This window comes from Lemur catta, chromosome 17, assembly GCF_020740605.2.
Source record: "Lemur catta isolate mLemCat1 chromosome 17, mLemCat1.pri, whole genome shotgun sequence".
NCBI lineage: Eukaryota > Metazoa > Chordata > Mammalia > Primates > Lemuridae > Lemur > Lemur catta.
Window position 1 is genome coordinate 49162734 of NC_059144.1, and position 19281 is coordinate 49182014.

Genomic DNA, 19281 nt, shown 5'->3' on the forward strand with positions numbered 1-19281 from the left:
CTGCGCCAGAGGTACCGGCTCCCGGAGGCTGGAGGACACAAAGCTGGTTAGTTCCGCGCCGTCCCCCAGTGGCCCCAAGTTAAACCTTGCTGCCCGCTGCTGGCACTGTTTATAATTTGTGGGTTCGTATGGCGAAGTCAGCCTCGAGAGAAGGAGAGAGAAGAAAGGCTGCAAAAATGAGAGGGAGGAGAAAAAAATAGCAACAGGCCAGGGAACAACTCCCAGTCCTTCCTGCCGGGCCCCTGCGTGCACATGGACAGAGGGCTCCCCTGAGTGCGGCCAGCTGTGGACAGAGCCCCAGGTGACTCTGTGTGAGGACATTCACCTTGCGTGTGTGCCACTGCCACAAAGGAACAAGCCATCCGAGAGGCACATTCTTGGGACATTGGCTGTAAATCCACCTTCTTCTTTTGCATCAAGAACCAAATGCAGGCGATGAGCTCTGACTCCCCTTTCCCTTGTGTCCTTGAAAATGACATCTGCAATTTTGCTACTTAATTAGTGGTGCCAACTTTTCACTATAGGCCTCTGGAAGTACATGACAAACCTACAGGTGAAACTTGTGCTCGAAGAGGAGACGCATCTCTACGATACCTCGTTTTTGTATAGACTCAGAAATATTTCAGACTGTTGAGCTTCACTGCTAGAAGTGTGGGCCCAGGCCCAGCAGTGCCAGCATCCCGAGGGAGCTCCGTAGGAATGCAGATTCTCGGGCCACCCCCCCAGGCCTGCCAAGTATCACCTGCCTTTTATTAAGATCCCTGGGTGGTTTTGTGAGCGCCTTAAAGTTTGAGAAGCTCTGCTACAATGCGAGTGGCTAGTAGCCACGTACTCCTCACGAGGCCTCTGGTCCACACCACGTCACTCCTAACCAAATAACCGCTGCAGCAGCGAGCCACAAGTCAGAGGCCCACAGAAGCCAGCGGTTTATCCAGGCAAACAGGTAAAGCGTTGCCTCCAATGTGTCATTTGGGAGCTCACTTTAGAATGTGGTTATTTTCCACTCCAATCACTAAAATGTCTCACAAAGAGCCCCTCCAAGAAAGCGTCATTTCCACAGGGAGGATGTCAGCGAGATTTGGGAGGACGTAGACTGCCGCAACTTTCTCCTGCCGCAACTTTCTCCTGCCGCCGCTCCTCCCCATGCCCCTCCCCTTCACCTTCCAGTAAGTAGTGTCTCACTTAACGTTTCGTAATTGCAGAATGCACTTACACTGTATTTATCGAATGCCTCTCTTTCCATACCATCTCCCGATGAAAACCATGGAGGTGTTGCAATTGCCAGAAAGGGAGGAAATGAATTTTGGGTGATGTGTTTTTACTTGACATACGATACATTGTTTCATTTTACTATCAAGACATACACTTGGTTGGCCCTCCGTTTGGAATTACCAGTAATTTTGATACTTTCCATTTGACAGTTCAGGGTGTGGAGCAAGGTTGCGAGGGTGTGCACATTAGCATTTTAAAATCAAAGGCTATACAGGAGCGCAGTGCAGCGATTCGCTTTGTGCTAATGTTTACGCTGCCTGCAGGCAAAAAGCAGAGATCTTTTTGAAAAAGAAAACACACTTTCATTCTTTATTGAAACATGTAATCGAGTTCTTTATACATCAGAGAAGCCTATTCATTTGTATTGAATGTCATTGAGATATTCTGTCTATTGAAAAGGTACAGCCTTCGTGCAAACACAGAATGGACTCTTGAAATGCCCAGGGGAAAAAAAAATAATGTTTTCTGGAACAATTTTAACCAATTATTTTAGATGAATATTTGGACATATCCATTTCAGAAAAGATGATGGACAAAAAGTCAACAGGATTCTGTGTACTTTGCACAGACGTGGCTGTTTTAGATTTGTGACTCTGACAGCCAGCAAGGGAGCCCCCCCCCCCGTCAGTCACCTGTTAGAGAGACACACAAACGCATGCTCTGAAGTAGAAAAGCATATTGAATGTAAATTGCCTTTAACATTCCCAGATGATGGTTCATGATTTATTTTCAAAATAGTGTATCTATGAAAAATTAAGAGCCACAAGGATCCAATTATCTCAATGGCAGCCTAATTTATGTGGCATGAAGTACTTTAAAAAAATCGGGAGGTGTGTTTAGTAAGGCTAAATTGGTATCGTCTTGCTGGGTCACAGCTTGAAGTCTATCTGAACGATGCGGATCTCATTAAACACCATCAACTTAAAATCGCTTAGGTGATAAGAAAGATGAAGACATAGTCCGGGGCCCAATAGAAGTTCTTCTTTTGTTCATATAGATCCCCCAGGAGCACCTCTGACCTCTTCATGCAGACAGCACCTTGGCAGACAAGCTGAGAAGACAGGTCGGGGGGCTTATCCTTCAGCCTGGACACCAGGGCCCCCCAGCCTGACTGTTAAAAGGAGGTTCAGACCATCAACTCCCTCCGTCCCGAGGCTGCGGTCTTGCCTGCGTGCTGCTATTGATTTGGGGAAGCAGCTCTGCAATTGATCAATATCTGTTGGCAGCTGAAATCCTCAGGTATTTCTTAAAGGACCGGATTGTCATGTTTCCGTGGGCAGAGAGGGTGGCTGGTGCGCTGGGTTACATGATTAAATAACACCTAGTTTAGCTGTTGTTGGTAAGTGACGGGTCAACGCAGGAGCAGTGTTTACCGCGATTAAACAGGAGCGACCTGCAATGACCTGCTCCTCTGGCAACTGTATCAGTGGAGAAAATTTGTCACTTGCTAGTTTAGAAGCAGTTTCTCCCTCCTAACGAGTTCTGCAGACAGAGGGGGTTTCAGACAGACCTGCAACAACAACCAAAAATATCAAACAACTGAAGGGGGTGGGAGACCCTCGGAACCCTGCTCCCCAAGTAGCCTGTCCACACTCAGGAGGGTGCAGGAAACAAAACCGCATGCTCAGCAGGCAAGTCTGTGCTGCAGCTTTGCACAGCAACATGGAGATACATAGAGACTGTTCTTTTTCTGTAACGTAATGCCTGGGTGTACATACAATTCTATAGCTTCACCTAAGCAGCTCCAGCTCTTAGTGGCACATGGGACTTTGCATTCAGAGTGGGCATGCAAATGTATTTCACTGGCAAGAAAGCATTCCCAAGCAACCCCATTTTTTACCATTCCATGTTCTATGGCACATATTTTGAGAACCGATGAAATATTCTATATTTGGCCATCACCCTGCTTCTAGAATTGTTGACCCATTCTGGAGTGTCCTAGAGGCTGAGGGGACGCTGCAGATTACACAGTCATAGCTGCAGGGAGGGAAGGTACCGTAACCAGGAGACAGCCAGGTTCAGTCCGCTGATAGTTAAGGCAAAAACCTTAAGACTCCAGAGAGCCAAGATAGATACCCAGCGGTCCTCAGATGTGACCAGAACACTTAGATTTTATGTATAGCTTTTCGTTATTTTTTAGGGCTTCTGGAGTCTCCAAAACACAGCCTAATAAAGAGAGAAGACACTTGTGTTTGACCCTCCGCTGGGCTACTCAGAGGTAGGTCCCAATGTGAGGCCTGTTTGCTTCTCTGAAAAAGGGAAAATGATAACCTCTAGCTTAGGGGGCCCTCGTGTAGAATAGTGGAATATACAATGCGGTATACAGTGGGTAGTTTGTCAGTAAACAGTGTCTGAAATTGTGGATTCACCTAATGGGAGTATGTTCACTCATGGCTGTATGATGTGCAATGAACACACAGCTGTTTGCACGAGCATGTCCGTGTGTGTGCATGTCTCAGCACCCTCAGAACCCAGGCGCTAAATGAAGCTTCTGTCAGATTCATAGGAAACGAGTCTCCTTTCTTACCTGACACCGCCGTCCTCAGTCTGGGGCCCGTGCAGTCTGCTTACACAATTCCCGGGCCCAGGCACCTCGAGCCCACTCTGAGTCCCCCGTGCGTGGGACGGCCCCTGCGGAGATGGGGCGGTTGTTACTCCCGCAGCTCCCAAATGCCCCCAGCGCCTCGGTGTGAGCACAGCCCAGCCTGTCAAGAAGGCCGACTCTTCCTGCAAGTTCAGAATAGTTAGAGCTTGCCGATTGCAAAGGGCTCTCACGTGCACTACTCAGCTCAGCGGCTGTCCTGCCTGGGCTCAGTGACAAAGAACTGTGTCCTTCAGCTCCAAGCTCACCTTCGCAACCCGCGAGGAGTCTTCCCTTCATTTATGCTAAGGACCAAAAGTCACATGGGTCAGATTTTACCTTCCCACTGGGCTGGTGTCAAAGAACTCCCCAGCGCCGTGGGCGGAGGACAGGTGGAGTTACCGGTAAAGCCAGAGGAGGAAGGCGGGTCTCAGGGCCCGGACATGACTGCGAAGATTTGCTCCTTCCCTGTGTCCCGCTGTGCGCCAGGCTCACCCTCTGGCGTGCTGGAGGGTCTATGACGTGTCCGTGTGTCGTGCAGAGCGGGATTATCATCACCAGGAGCATTAAATTACAGGACTATCAGGGCAGCAGGAAAAACAAAAAACAAAAAAAAACCCCGATCACAGCATACCATGCTTTCACCCTTAAAATAGCCTTTGAAAACACGTGCATTTAGTTGGCCTAAATAATTCCATCTCTGTGCAAAGTTTCTCGACCTCAGCACTGTTAACATTTGGGGGGGCAGATAATTCTCCTGTTGGGGGTTGCCCAATTATCATAGGATGGCCAGCAGCATCCCTGCTCTCTACCCACCAGATGCCAGTAGCCCCCCTCCCCACATCACCACCAGAGACATCGCCAGACATTGCCAAGCACCTTGTGGGGCAAAATCATCCTGGCTGAGAACCGCTGTGCTGGGCTGAAGCTTCCCTCAGGCGTGCGCTAGCGGGGAAGTCTAGTGACTGAACCTATTCCCACCTAGACACTGGTGGCCACTGTAGCAAATACCACAAACTTAGTGCGCTGAATGATACAATGTTATTATCTTATGGTTCTAGAAGTTGAAAGTCCACATGGGTCTGGCTGGGCTAACACCAAGGTGTCTACAGGGTTGGTTCCTTCTGGAGCCTCCAGGGGGACAGTCTGTGTCCTGGCCTTTTCCAGCTTCTAGAGGTGGCCCTCACCCCTCACTTGTGGCCCCTTCCTCCACCTTCAGAGTCATCATCAGTGGGCTGTGACCTTCTCAAGTGGCATCCCTCTGACCTCCTCCCCTGCCTCCCTGTCCCACTTTGAAGGACCTGTGATGACATTGGCTCGCCATCACGGTCCTGCCAAAGGACCAGGCACAACATCCACACCTGGCCTGGACCTGGGGGTACTGACCGGCACCACCCAGCTCTTCTGCAGAACTGACACCCCGAGATCCGTGCACACAGCATTACATGGTGGCGGGCGTTGGGCTTTCATTCATGTGACTACATGTGTGCTTGTGTCTGAGCAGAGGAAGCCAGTCAAAAAATAAAGGAGACAGAGCAAAGCCCAAAGATTCAGACATCCCAGCCCTCGACAAACACAAAGAGGGTCTTTGGTTCCTGGTAGGACTCCAGCTGCCCTCTGGCCGTCCGCCCGACATCAGGGCTCTCTGCCACGTGTTCGCCCACATCAGGGCATTTGCAATTGACCACAAAGTCCACATACATTTTCTAATTAATCAAGTGGAATCTAAGTCCACACCATATCCTAGCCCAAAACTCTACCAGAAATTTAAAATTGATTTCAAATTATTTCCAGCCTAGTTCTCCAGCATAGCTTAGTAGAGGTTATACGATAAGCCCAAATAATGCAATAAAGAAGTTCCAAACAACATGATCAGATTCCCACGGAGAAATTTTAGCCCAAAAGTGCAATTTCTTCTCCCTCTCAAATAAATGTTCCAACGTTTTAATATTTTTTCTTTTTCAGATTGGCATATACTAGGGATTTCTGGATGAGGCAATCTACCCAGAGGAGGGATCTTACCGGCACAATCGATTCTACACACTGGCAGGTCGAGCCCAGGTTTGTGGTCTTTGGCGCAAGCAAAAGGAGCACACTGGGGAGAGAAGCGGTGCTGGAGGAATGAGAACTGACACATGCAGCCAGGTGTCCGACCTGAGGGATGGGACAAGTCAACGGTGCAGCACCAAACGGTCTCGACTTGGATTGTGGCGATGGTCGCAAAACTCTGTGAATTTACTCGGTCCTGCTTAATCGTCCACTTTAGATGGGTGAATTCTGTAGCACAGAAATTATTTCATAATACATAAAATAATGAATAAATAAAATAAAAATAACTTTTAAAAAAATGCATTACTGAGGAGGCCACTTTTTCTCCTTCTATAATGGCTTGTGTGTTGGTTAATTTCCTCAGATGAGAACTAAGGGGCAGTTACTGTAAAAAACACAGGCAGCAAAGCAAACTGAATGGCTACAAGGAAGAGCTATCACAGGTCATCTAAACTGTCACTCCTTGCCTATATTGACCAGTGGTCCCACAAGAATGATCTACACATGCATCAGTCGTGGACTGGGTGCACAGCCTGGAGCTGAACCCCGTCTGGATCAGCTAAACTGCAGCTGACCTGCAGACACATGAGTGAGAAATCAAGGCTTGCAATTTAGTTATGGGGTGGTTTGTTACACAGCATCAGTGTGGTAATCGCTGACTGATACGCTCCCGTTGCAGAGCAAGGAGCCTTGTCTTTAAGATTGCCTTTTGTATCTGTGCAACGGGCTGCTGAGCTCACTTGAGCAGACGTCTGCTCTTTGCCACCAGATCAAAACTGTCACCCACAGGACGGTGAGTGTTTATCTCCCACACCCATCAGGAATCATAGCAGTGGCCTGTGGGGACGGCCAACCCTCCACAGTCATTCGGACTCCACCTTCACCAAGGACACCACATGGCATTTACAGTGAATAAGACGCAGAGATCCTTGACCCACGGGAAAATGGAATAGTCCTCCCATAGTATATATTTGGTAATTTATTTATGAGATTTTAGCTGTGCCCAGTGTTATGTCCTTGGAGCACACTCATGACTTCAATGTGCGTGATTAAAATATGAATAAGGAATCAAAGAGAAATGTCAGGAGTCTTGTGGGTGTGCATTATTATACATTCTCGCATTCCATGCAGGGAACAAGCCTCAGAGCAGAGCCATTTTCCTCTAATGGTTAATTTTTTTTTTTTTTTTGAGAGAGAATTTATACCTACAGAAAAGTTACAGAAAGAAAACGGAGTACCCAAATACCCTTCACCCAGGTTCCCTTTATGTTGCCATCTTAAATAGCCATCAAACATTTGTCAAAACTAAGAAATTATTTTTGCCATGAGACTATTAACTAGAATATGGAACTTATTTGAATTTCCCCAATTTTCCCACTACCGTTCTTTTTCTGATCCAGGATCCATTCCAGGACTCCACCTTGTACCTGGCCCTCTTGTCCCTTCAGGCCATCTCTTACCTGGCCTGAGGTGCGCAGTTGTTCCCAGCACGAGGCACGGGCTCCCTGGACCCCGCAGCTCCCTGCCCAGAGCATCCTCTGGTCCTGCCCCGTGGCCGGCCTGGCCCTGCCCTGCGGGAGGAGGTGTGTGGGGAGGTGGGGCACCAGCAGGTAAGAAGAGCATGATTATGGGGCTCTTTCTACAGACCCACAGCAAGTTACAAGCCCCCCCCCCCCTCCGATTCCTTACGAATGTCACAAACCCGTGCCTTGGTTTCCTCGGCTAATCTGCCGTGACAATTACGGTTGCTTGGTTGGATTCTTTCTTTTTCTCTTTTTCCAACTGAACATAAGTTAAGGTCTCCAAACAGAGAAATTGATCCAAGATTTCATTTTCCTCCTCTGCTGCTTCGGTTTTATGAAGCCCCAAGTGGATACTGCAGAAACTTCTGACAGGCCCAGCAGTCTGGCAAATTAAATCTTCTAGCCCCAGCAAATCCTGACCTGGAATTCCCGCACAAGCCCTGCCTGCTCGGCGGGTCTGTCCGTCTCCTCCGTGAGAGAGGATCCGTTTACCTCCCCGTGGGTGCAGGTTAAATAATAAAAAGGCTGAAAACAAAACAAGCTTATCTTACACGCAACCTACTGCTACTATTGCTTTTTCATTATAGAGGAGAGAAACGGGACCACTAAGAAAAAAGGGATTGTGGAGGAAGAAAATAATAATTAAAAATAAAAAAAGATGGCGCGTGCGAGGGGCGGCTCTGAGCAGGTCTACAGGGAGGAAGCTGCGGCGATTCCTTTCCATCCTCTGGGGCAGGAGAAACAAGCGCAGATGTTACATTATGAATGGGCGAACCCACCTGAATAAAATATGTGTCTCCCGCGACCTGCCCCGGACTGCAGCCTCCCCAGAACCGTCCAGCAGCCGAGCTGATTTCCCTCCAGCTGCAGAGCACATTTCTCCTTCATTTCCATCCACACTGGCCGCTCTCAGCGGGGCTGAGAATAGACGGCTGAAAACGCCCTGCCCGCGCCGGCCCTCTGCCACGAGAACAAGCCGGAGCTCTGTCGCGTACCTGTCCCCACTGCACCCGGCCGGGGCCTCTCGCTGGGGTTGCAGGGAGGTGAGGGCAGCCCTGGGCCGGATGAAGCCCCCGGGTCCGACTTCTCTGGCCCACATTATGCCACGCCAGTACTTGCTTTTAACTTCTTATTAACATATTTAATAATAAGGTATTTTACATAAAAATCCATATTTCCAGGTTTTCTGGGGAAATGGTAAGATCCAGCATCGCTGGGCTCCTGTTCCCACCTGGAAGGACACGGGCGTCCCCTTCCCACAGTGGCTTCCTCCCGCTGACCCCTGCAAGTCCCCCGTCAGTCCCTACTCACCGTCTTACAGGTGTCTGCCTCATCCCGCTCTTCACGCCGAGCCCTGCAGGCACTTCCCTGTGACCCTCCACGGGAGAGGGATAGCTCGGCGAGGACGGGGTGGCACAAAGCCGTCCAGGGGGGGAGGAACGTTCTCCACCCTGCAGGGTCAGCTGTCAGCTGGCCACACGCACCTCGCTGCGGCCAGTCATGGTCTAACAGAGATTTACTGAAGAAAGAGGAAGCAGAGCAGATTCGAGGTTCTGTCTGCAGGAGCGGCACTCCAAGGCGGAAGGCGCTATGGGAGGATCCTGAGCACAGACTCAGGCTGGACGGCTGCTGCTCCATGACATGGGAAAGCCACTCTTCGTGTGCCTCGGTTTCCCCATCTGTAAAACAGGGACAGCAACGGAACCTGTTCCAAAATTTTTCCAAAGACAGGGTGAAATACGCCAGCAGAACAGTGCCTAGGGCAGTCGGTTAGCATAAGCTGCTGTGGTTTTCCGACCTGTGCTTCTGAAATGCTTGTCTGAACAGGAAGAAAGGGACCGAATGACAGTGAGCTGGAGGGTCTCTCCTCATCCAAGCACGCGGGGGCTGAGGGGCAGCCATGCTTTGCTCACCAGTGTCTCGGAAGAGAAGCGCTCAGCCGGGCCGCAGGCTCTGTTATTAACTCAGGCACTGACGCAGGGGCTGCTCCGCAGGCATTTGGCAGGTGTAATTAAGTCCCTAATCTGTCCGCTATAAGAATGAGAGATTATCCCGCACAGCTGGGGTGGGCCTGGCTGAACCAGCTGCAAGACTTTAACAGCCAAGGCGAGGCCTAGGGCGTGGCCTGGGCCTCTGAACCTCGCCCTGCCGTGGCCTCCCCTCCTCACTGCCCCTGGGTTTAGCATGCACCTGGCCAGTCCCTGCAACCGAGCAGGCCTGTTCGTTGTAAATAATTGCTCCCCATAGATGGATAGGGAGAGATATCATCTTCTAGTTCTATTCCTCTTGTTGAACCCTAATACAAACTCCTAAATGGGTTTCAGCACAAGCCGTTTGGATGCGCTGACGATCCTTAGACGATTTTAACTCATGTTCATTACATCCCAGCAAGGCACACTGTAGCATCGCAGAACGGAACACCACTGAATTCAAACACCTGACCTCTGCCTCTTCCTCCTAACATACTGTGTATACCAAGACGATGTACGCCTCCTTCCTGTGTTATGTGTGCGTGTATTTTTTATTTTTTTAAATTTTTGCTACAAGAGAAACTTTTATAAAAGCAAATAAATGTTAGGTCCGGAAAAAGGTCGGCTGAATCTAAGATGCTGCTAGGAAATGATCATCGCGATTCTTATTTAAAACATTCGGTGAGTGCGTGTGTTGTAGGGCGCGGGGAGCTGATGCGGCCCACTCCCGCGAACACACCACTGCAGACAGATGTTTTTATTTACAGTCCCGCTGCCACTGTGGGGTTATAGTCTAGAGACTCATGAAAAGAGAAAACCCTGCCCCAGGGTGGTGGAGAAGTGATGAGAAAGGAGCGATACCATGCGGGGGCAGCAAAGGGTTAGCATCATCGGCCGCTCCCATTTGGCTGCAGGGGTGTCCTGGCGGGGCAGGGGTTCTGCTCACCACTGGACAAGACAGCAAGTCCCTGCAGCATGGCTGGTGGGGACACTTGGCCTCGGCAGCACCTGGCTCATGTCCAGGTGACTCAAGTGTTTGCCTTTTCCGTCCCGGGCTTCTCACCTGCCCAGGGGAGTCCAACGTCCGGGTCCGTCTTAATTCCTCACACAGCACGTGCCTTTGCAGTCTGAGGTCCCCCGGGGGGCACTTCAGATGTGACATCTCAGCTATCCAGTTTGAAATGTCTGAAACAACATTTTGCCAACTCTGATGAGACATTTTGTGGGAAAGAGTTGTGTGGCTGAACACAGCCTTGGAAAGCCCGGATCCCAGCTGCTCCTCCCACCTCGGGTTCTCAGTGAGTAGGGACAGTAAAGTCCTGCGGTGAGACTCTGGCCTTGTTGCTTCCAATCCACTTTTCCTGGATGTTTTAGACCAAGAAACCTCTTGAGTAGAGAGTACTTACAGCACCCCACGGACATGCTGCATCGGCGAGCACAGTTTGAAGAAGGCTCGTGGACAGAAGAGACATCCCTCGCGTGCAGAACCTGCAAAGGAGAAAGAGCACACAAAATCTTTGTTCAAATTTAAAACAATTGAGAAGTACGAGGGTGAATTTGAGCAGAATTTTTAAGTTGAGTAAAAGTCTAAGATATTGACGGCCAGACGGCCCCATTCCACTTCCTCCCGCCCTTCTCTTGGGGTGCAGGGTGTGAAATATTCCATCAGTCGTGAAGCTCTCTCTCTCTCAACTCCAGACTCTCGCTCCGCAGTGCTCGCTGCCTTCCGTAATGAGTCCCTTAGTGCTCTGTGCTGCCCTGTAACTCTGCTTCTGCCAAGTCGAGAGCCGACGCCTGCGCATCTCAGATGCAGACCGGCACCCTGTTTATTCTGAGGAGCTGTCAGAAGACACGGCCGCTCAGCTGTTTGGCATTTTAACAGGAGGGCCCGGGCGAGCCTGTTTGCATATTGCGGGAGTCGGCCCGTCGGAGCGCACACCCTTGGTGCCAGGGAAGGAGAGCTCTCTCTCCGGTTCAAACCTTTGCCCAAAGAACATCCTTCCTCAATCTGATTTATAAAAGGCAGAGCCCCCACCCACCCAGTACACCTGCCAAAACTGCCCAGGGCTGGCAGATGGTGTTTTCTGATCTTACTTCCCGCCTACAAGATCTGCTCTTTGCTAAGCTCTGGCCACGGTGTCACTAGGAAGGAACACCTCCCCTGGGCACAGAGACCGTGCAGTGCCCGGCAAGAGGGAAGGCGGGCAGTGACATTTTCTCCCCGTGTTGTCTCTGCTGATTTACCCAAAGGCGCTGACACGAGGCCCAGGTGCCTGGCTGCTGGCCTGGCTGCCTCAACCACATTTGCCCATTGGCTAGAAAGAGCAGATGTCCCCAGAGTTTACACGGCAGAGTTGTGTTGTTCACACAACGTGAATGCAGAAGCCAGCATTTCCCCCCTTAGGCCCCAGCGCCCTGAGCAGCAGGGCTGCAGTGAGAGACTTCCCAGAGAGCGGCTCGGAGTCTCTCGGCTCCTTGAGGAGGTTCTGGCTTTGCACAAGCGTATAACCCACAGAAGCAATCCACTGGGAAACAGCATTTTGGAACCTCTGCACACAATCTTCACACGGCCCCATCTCTAGCGTGGATTAGCCAACCAAACGGTGGCTGGAAACGGTCAGGTTTCCTAGGAAGCAGGGAAGAATCTGCCGTGTTAGCAAGGCCAAGGCAGAAGCGAGTTACCCACGCGTTTCCTGAGCACCTACCATGTGCAAGACACTGTGGTCGGTGGTGTGGGGGACGTAAAGTGTCACTCTCATCCTCACAGAGTTCCGAATGTGACCCAAGAGGCACACTTTGTAAACACATAACAGTACAAAGTAGTAAAAGACAGTGTATAATTAGGGCTCCTTTGTCTGGTGCGGCCACAGAGGCCATGCGCTGCTCTTGCAGCTTTGGGGTGCTGCCCTCCCCCACTCCATTTGGCTCTCCAGGGGTCACAGGGCAGGTTACCTGGCTCCCCCGCAGACTGCAGCAATGACCAGGATCCAGGAGTGGTGGGTCTCACGCCCAGAGCAACAGCGACCAGGCCAAGAGGAGACCATGTGTCCCAGCAGGGCTAGTCGGAACGTGCTGCTGGGATTGATTGACAGCCCGGGGAAGCTGGAGGACAGAGAGCTCCCTCCAGTGGCACGGCGGAGCTGATGGTGAATCCCGCGGGCCTCGGGAGAGAGAGGTGGGGCACCTGGGTCACAAAACAAAGGAGGTACTTAGTGTCTCACAACCCGAGAACAGGTGCCTCCCTGAGTTTGTGCCGGGGGGGGGCCTCACCGCCCCACCCCAGCCCCGTCCTGGTCCTGGCCCCGTGATGCAAAGCCACGTCCGCCTGCGGTAGGGAGGAAGCCCCTTGGAAAAGGAGAAAAGAAGAGAAATGTCCAAAGGGAAACAAAGCAAAGACACAGAAAGAAGCGGAGCCCCAGGGACATCATGGGAGCGCCTAGATCCAGCCACGCCTGCAGCATGCCATTCCAGTCACAGTGCTAATATGTTGAGTTGACTTCCCGGTCACTGAGTGTGTCCTGGTTACAACATACATTGGCACCTTAAAGTGAAGTGATGCAAGCGACAGGGTATGAAACGCACACGTGGCTGAAGCCAGGTGGCGAGGACGAGTGAGAATCCCAGGTCCCACGCTGGGGCGTGACCACTGTGCCACGCAGCGGGCTGTGCTTGGGGAGCCAGACCTCGTGCCCCTGCAGGCGGGAGAGTGAAGGGCTCGGGAAGAGGTCGGGTTGTTAGAGAGTCATCCCTGACTGTGTGGGGCGTTCAGGGACATCCTGGGACACAGCAGGCTCACCCGCCAGCCCGACACCGGCTCGGGAACAGCAGCTTTATTTATGGATTGTTTGTCAAGACGGGAGCTGTCTGTAGCCCAGCTCCACCTGAAGAGAGCTCGTTCCTCCTTTCTGCATTATGAAAACCAGAAACAGCTGCCAATAAATTGCCCTTTTCTTGAGCGAACTCAAGATGGGTCACGTCCACTGAAACTAAAAGACTTCCAGGCCGGGCGCGGTGGCTCACGCCTGTAATCCTAGCACTCTGGGAGGCCGAGGTGGGTGGATCACTCGAGGTCAGGAGTTCGAGACCAGCCTGAGCAAGAGTGAGACCCCCCCCCCATCTCTACTAAAAATAGAAAAAATTAGCTGGGCATGGTGGCACATGCCTGTAGTCTCAGCTACTGGGGAGGCTGAGGCAGGAGGATCGCCTGAGCTCCCAGGAGTCTGAGGTTGCTGTGAGCTAGGCTGACACCACAGCACTCTAGCCCGGGCAACAGAGCGAGACTCTGTCTGGGGGGGGGGTGGGGAAAGAAGACTTCTGGGGAGGGTAGGACGGGCTCCACCCCACACCACACACCAGGTGACAAGCTCCTTGGCACAGGTGCGCTGAGCCTCCAACCGCCCCGGCAGACACAGACAAGCATGAAGGTGTGGTGGGGGCGTCCAGGCTCCCTTTGGCGGGGGAAGGAGCACCTCGCATGGGGCCCCTGTTCCCTCGGAATAGCTCAGTGGGGACATGGAGCCGGGGGCCTCGTAAGGGAGCATCTGGAGCCCGGGGCTCTGGCACTGATGCGCCCACTGGAGCTAGAGGCAAACACCTCCCCCCTCCCCGCGGAAGGATGGGGCAGGGCGGGGAGGACATGGAAGACACCCCTCAGGTGACTCTCCGTGAGTCACACCCTCTCCCCCCAAACCATGACTTGCCTCTAACCAAGGGAATGTGGCAAAAGTGAAAGGATTTTACGGATGCAATTAAGGTCCCTATTTAGTTGACTATAAATTAATGCAAACGAGATCATCCTGGTGGGAGGGTGGTGGAGAGCCCTGGGGAAGAGGCCCTCGTCCTTCCCTGATGGGACAGCTACATGCTCCCGCTGGCCCTGAAGAAGTCAAAGCCCCACCGTGACCTGCCGTGGACAGGGCTGGCTTCCAGGAGCTGCAGGCTGGATTCTGCCCACAACCTGCTCGAGCCTGGCACAGCACCCCCCGCCCACCTGAGACTGTGGCCCAGGTGGCACCTTGACCGTAGCCTAGGGAGAGCCTGGGCCCCCAAGGCACGGGGACCAAGTGGGGATAAATGTGTGCTGCCCAGTGGCTGCGTGTACAGGAAGTTGTTAGGCAACAATAGGACACTAATGCGGTGGGGGTGGAGGGGGAGAGGATTTGGGGGGTGACGGGATGATCCTCTGTGTTGGAAAACGAACAGTCTTTTACTGTGAAATCCAAACATTAAAAGTCGGGCTTTGTTCTTTGCCTTTCCTTAATTTAAACGTGGCGAATAATCTGCACGTAGTCCCGGGCTTGTGCAGAAAGTGGGGTTGAGAGAGCGTCAGAGAACAAGCCTGCCTCGCGTGGCCTCTCCGGGGAAAGCCGGCTGGCAGGGAGGATGGTCTTTGCTATTGTCTGTCTGACCTGCTGCAATTTCTGTGCTGAGCATCCATGAGCTCATTCACGCGTGTGCTGTTCAGCCACACCCCTGACTCGAATTTATGATACATCCTTGTTGGTGCCCTGTGTCCCCAGATCTCCTGGTGCCCCTGTTTCCCACCCAGCTCTCTGGGAGCCTCAGCCTGGCTACGACACAACGTCCCCCTCGGCTGTCTTAAGAACTGTGTCATTACATTGCAGAGTGGATGAAACATCCTAATTCCCTTCCTCAATTAAATTATACATTCACACATAAATCTCTCCCATCGCTGCATTATTTAAGTAGAAAGAGCTAAATAAAGAAGACCTCTACTTTTCATTCCTAATTCTCAGATAATTATAAATTTACTGACTTTTTTTTTCTTAATCGTGGATTAACATTTATGGAGATGGTTGATTTTCTTTTTAAGGAGACTTGATTTTGACTAAAGTCCTGAACTTGTCACAAAGATTATGCCCAATATATCATCCATTGTGTGCACAAGGACACCTCACCTGGGCATTTCTATAGCAACTGTCCCTGCTGAGCAACAGGCCACGTGGCACGTGCTGAAGAGGCCCGTCTTTATGCTTGACCCCGGCCGTTTTGTGTGATCCAGTGTTTCTGAACCTAGGAGGTGCCCTTGGTGGAAAAGGCGTTTGTCATTTGAGACAGGGATTTGCAAATGCTCACAAACTTAATTATACTAAATCCAGCTCTGGTTTCCTCATTTACTTAGAGTTTGTTTTCTCAAGTGGGTTTTCAGTGGGTGTTGAATGACTACTGGACTTTTCTGTGATCTACTTCCTGTCCCTCAAAGACTCGCCAGCTAACTGTGACAAACCAACACCGAGGGCAGCTCAGGATTCAGAGAAACAAATCTATCAGGAGACCCAGACTCATTTAAATAGTGCAAATTTTCAGACCATATCATTTTTAACACAGGGAAAATACAGTACAATATTTAAGAGCGTGGACTCCAGAGACAAAGTCCAGGGTTTGAATCTAGACCTTTCCACTTAATAGCTCTGTGACCTGGGGCAAGTGACAGGCTTCGTGCCTCAGTTTCCTCATCTTCAAAATGGGATAATAGTGTATAGCGCATGGGGTTGGCACGAGGATTAAATGGGTTAATGTATTAAAGCCCTTAGACTCGTACTTAGCCCATGATAAACGTGATATGCATTTGCTGTTATTATTAATATTATTGCCATTACCTTTATTTTTATAAGATGGCTTTTGTTGGAATGGACACCACAAGTGATTTACTGATTACGTTTATTCTCTCCCTCCTTCATTTACTCATGCCGCAAGCCTCTCTTCCGCGTTCTTGGCGGTACCAGACCCTGCCGTGATGAAGGGAAAACTTCCTGCAGCCCTTGCTCATCAGTGGGAAGAAGCTGGGGCTACGTGTCCAGGTGGAGCTGACTTATTCCTGCCAACACGGAACCTTCTCCAGCCTGTTTCCTACAAGTGAACAGAGACTGTAGTTGTTTTCATGGGCTCTGGATGCATCTGCAGAGAAAATGCCACACAAACAAGCTCAGTGGGAGAAAAGCAGCCAGAAATACTGGCGGCATTCCGGTGAGCTCTGATGTCTCCCACTCGCCCAGCTTTCCCGGACGTCAGCATCTTGGCAGCTCCTGGGTTTTGTGCGACAGAAACACAGGAACAGCAGATCCAGGACTTTATTGTTCCTTCTGCAGCCGTATTTGGGAACATTCTGAGCACAGGTGAATGCTATGTGGCCGACATCCAGCATGGGGAGGAAGTCCCCACGTTCATCCCATTGGTTGCACTAAATCTGGTTCAGCTGAGCAAACACAGGACCCGGCTGCTGCGGCCGTGCCGGCTGCCGTCAATGCATCCCTCTGAAAACATCACAGCAAGAACAAGATGCATCCAGACATCCATGCAGGCAGTGTCATTAATTTCCATCACACCACGCTGCCTTGAGCTAAACATTTATTCTTCTTTTTACTTATTGCAGCAATTCTTCTGTTTGAGAAAATAAGATTATCTATGTTATTCCCACTTGGCTCAGATAATCAAATTATGTGTTTTCTTTCTTCTTCAAATTTAATCAGGGGCAGCATCTGTCTACCCGGGACGAGACAAACTTGCTTCATGCCACCCTTCAAGCCAAGGTGTCCTCTCCAGCTCGGGAGGGTTTGGGAACCTCCATCACTCACCCTCACCATCCAGCCCCAGTGCCTGGGAGCATCGGAGGAATCTCATTCGGTGGAAACAAATGGAACGCGAAGGCAGCGAACCTCTCAAGAAGCCATTTTGAGACACTTTGATAACATCTCTTTGTTGGGATAAAAAAACTACTTAAAAACTGAAATAACTATCTATGATAGCATTCGGACTTGACTCATTCTAAGTCGGTGACAACTGATAAAAGCCAGCGCTTGTCATCTGGGGCCAATTTACCCCCGGGGACATCTAACACTGTTAGGAGACAGGTCAGGTTGTCACTGAGTGGGAGGGGGCTGCCGTGCATCTCACTGTGCACAGGGCAGCCGGGCAGCCCCCCAGTGAGGAATTATCTCGCCCAAAATGTCACAGTGCCCAGGTGAGAATCCCGTTACAAGCACCGACGTGGGAAAGCAGTGGGTCAGTTTCCAGGACTGTGACCGTGACGTCCTGGCTCACTGCAGGAATGTCTTAGCGCAGTGACGGTCCGTGTGCTCACGACCCAGCTCCCACCAGACTAAAACTGTTAAGAAATTTTCTCTAAGCAATAAAGCAGCCCTAGGACTTCATTTTTGTGTCATGCATGTAATCACCATTATTACTAACATCAGTAATAGGCATTTATTGAGCAGTTATTACCTTCTGTAAAATGGGGGTTCCAGCCCCGGAGCAGGGAGTGGCTGTGGCAACGCGTGGTCAAACGTGTGAAGCGCTCGGTGCCGGAGGGTCCCGGCCACACGCCACGCAGGCAGACGCAGGCCCAAGGGCTCTGGGCGCTCTCGCCACGAACCAAGTTGCTCCTCCCTCTGCCCAGACAGCCGAGTGCCGTCCATCTGGCTGGAGGCTGGAAAAGCGGACCTGGCAGTCCCGCTTGGTGCCTCCTTGTCTCCTCTGCAGGGACACGCCCACCCCGCGGGCGGAGCCGCACAGCCGTCTCTGGGCCCCTGAGAAGCCCGGCGCGAAGCAGGGGCAGAGCCAGCCGCGGCCTCCTCCATCTCCCGCGACATGTGCACAGTGGCGGGTGCTTCCCAGCCGCGTGTGTCTGTGTCACTTGAGTGCCTGTGAGGCCCATCAAGTTCCTTTTCCAGCCATGAGACCCCAAAACCCACAAGGAAAAGGCTGCAGATCTGCCGTGTTCAGGGACACGGGCCCCACCTCACCTCCTCGTAGATGTTATAATTCCGAAGCCCTGGTGACTTTCCACGGTGGCGTCCGGACTGCTGCAGCCAGCGTAAGCAAGGCCGGAGAGGAAGGGGCACAGCAAGAGTCTCCAGCCCGGGTCAGCCCACAGCCAGACTCAGGGTCCTCGCCCACCCAGCTGCAAGGCTGCGGCTCCAACTTGCAGGAGCCCCGGCATCCTGCCCTGTTCAAATAATTGAAATGTCATGGTCAGAGCTTCCTGTTTCTTTCTCATATCTTCAGGGGCCAGGAAGGTAAATCTCGAGAGATGAGGGGAGGAGGAAGGGGTGGGGAGGAGGGAAGGGGGAAGCTTGCGGTTATTGAAGTCACAGTCTTGACAGCAGCCCTCGCACCCCCTGGGGTCAGGGCTGTCCTCCCCCGTACAGGCCAGAAAGTTCAGGCACAGAGAGCTTAAGTGACTGACCACAGTCTTTGACTCTTTAGTGGAGAATCCAGGGTCTGAGCGCAGAGCCCACAGCCTGAGCCGCGGGTCACTGCCGCCTGGCACAAGTGCTCTGGATTGAAAGTCCCAACCCTTACCCAGCCATGTAGTGTCGGAAGGACAGTTTATGCCTCTGAGCCTGAGTTTCCTCATCTGTAACAGTAACAAGGGAGGATCACACCTGGCATTCGATGCGCACATGGTGCCCCGGCCAGAAGCCAAGCACACGGCAGCAAGTGGGCAAGGGTGGTGGCGAGTCAGGCCCTGTCCTCATGGTGACCGGCCCGTTGCTCCACGACATTTGCCACGCCAAGGCTCAGCGTGCAGAGGACGAAACTCCAGTCTGGTGTTCGATGCCGCCATGCATGGACTGAGCAGCACTTAACACAGCCTCGCAGCCCGGCTACGCAGCACCGATCCAGCACACCTCTTCCACCTCTCTTCTCTGCAAACCCTACCCACCTCTGTGAGATTGTACAAACACACCCCACATTGCCTGCCCTGATGCATTCATGAAGTTTCCCCATGGATGGTGTTAAACAACACAACCTCTATTTCACACCTGAGGTACGATTCTTCAGCCCTTTAGCACGACCGCAGTTGTGAAGACTGGGGCGCTGTCCGGCTGCCCACGGGAAGGGCCACAGATCTCTTCCCATGAGC

General features: G+C 51.7%; 1 protein-coding gene across 16 annotated transcripts; it reads right to left on the bottom strand.

Moving 5' to 3' along the window:
- Window positions 1-1197: 1197 nt before the first annotated feature.
- On the bottom strand, window positions 1198-18386 carry LOC123622508. 16 transcript variants are annotated; one of them, XR_006729533.1, is made up of 13 exons: window positions 17637-18386; window positions 16016-16796; window positions 12348-12579; window positions 10802-10883; window positions 10459-10580; window positions 9339-9456; window positions 7605-9104; window positions 7363-7473; window positions 5876-6130; window positions 4256-4432; window positions 4123-4158; window positions 3800-3903; window positions 1198-2782 (listed from the first exon to the last, which is right to left on the bottom strand). XR_006729533.1 is itself a non-coding variant. In XM_045528910.1 (7 exons), the coding sequence occupies exons 4-7, from the start codon at window positions 12152-12154 to the stop codon at window positions 7825-7827; spliced, it is 630 nt and encodes a 209-aa protein (XP_045384866.1). In that variant the 5' UTR covers window positions 12155-12189; window positions 12348-12579; window positions 16016-16796; window positions 17637-18386; the 3' UTR covers window positions 7571-7824. The 16 variants fall into 16 exon arrangements, 1 of the variants encoding a protein (XP_045384866.1); XR_006729531.1 differs by having other exon boundaries at window positions 3800-3999; XR_006729521.1 differs by having other exon boundaries at window positions 3800-4432; window positions 7605-8385; window positions 8737-9104.
- Window positions 18387-19281: the final 895 nt, after the last annotated feature.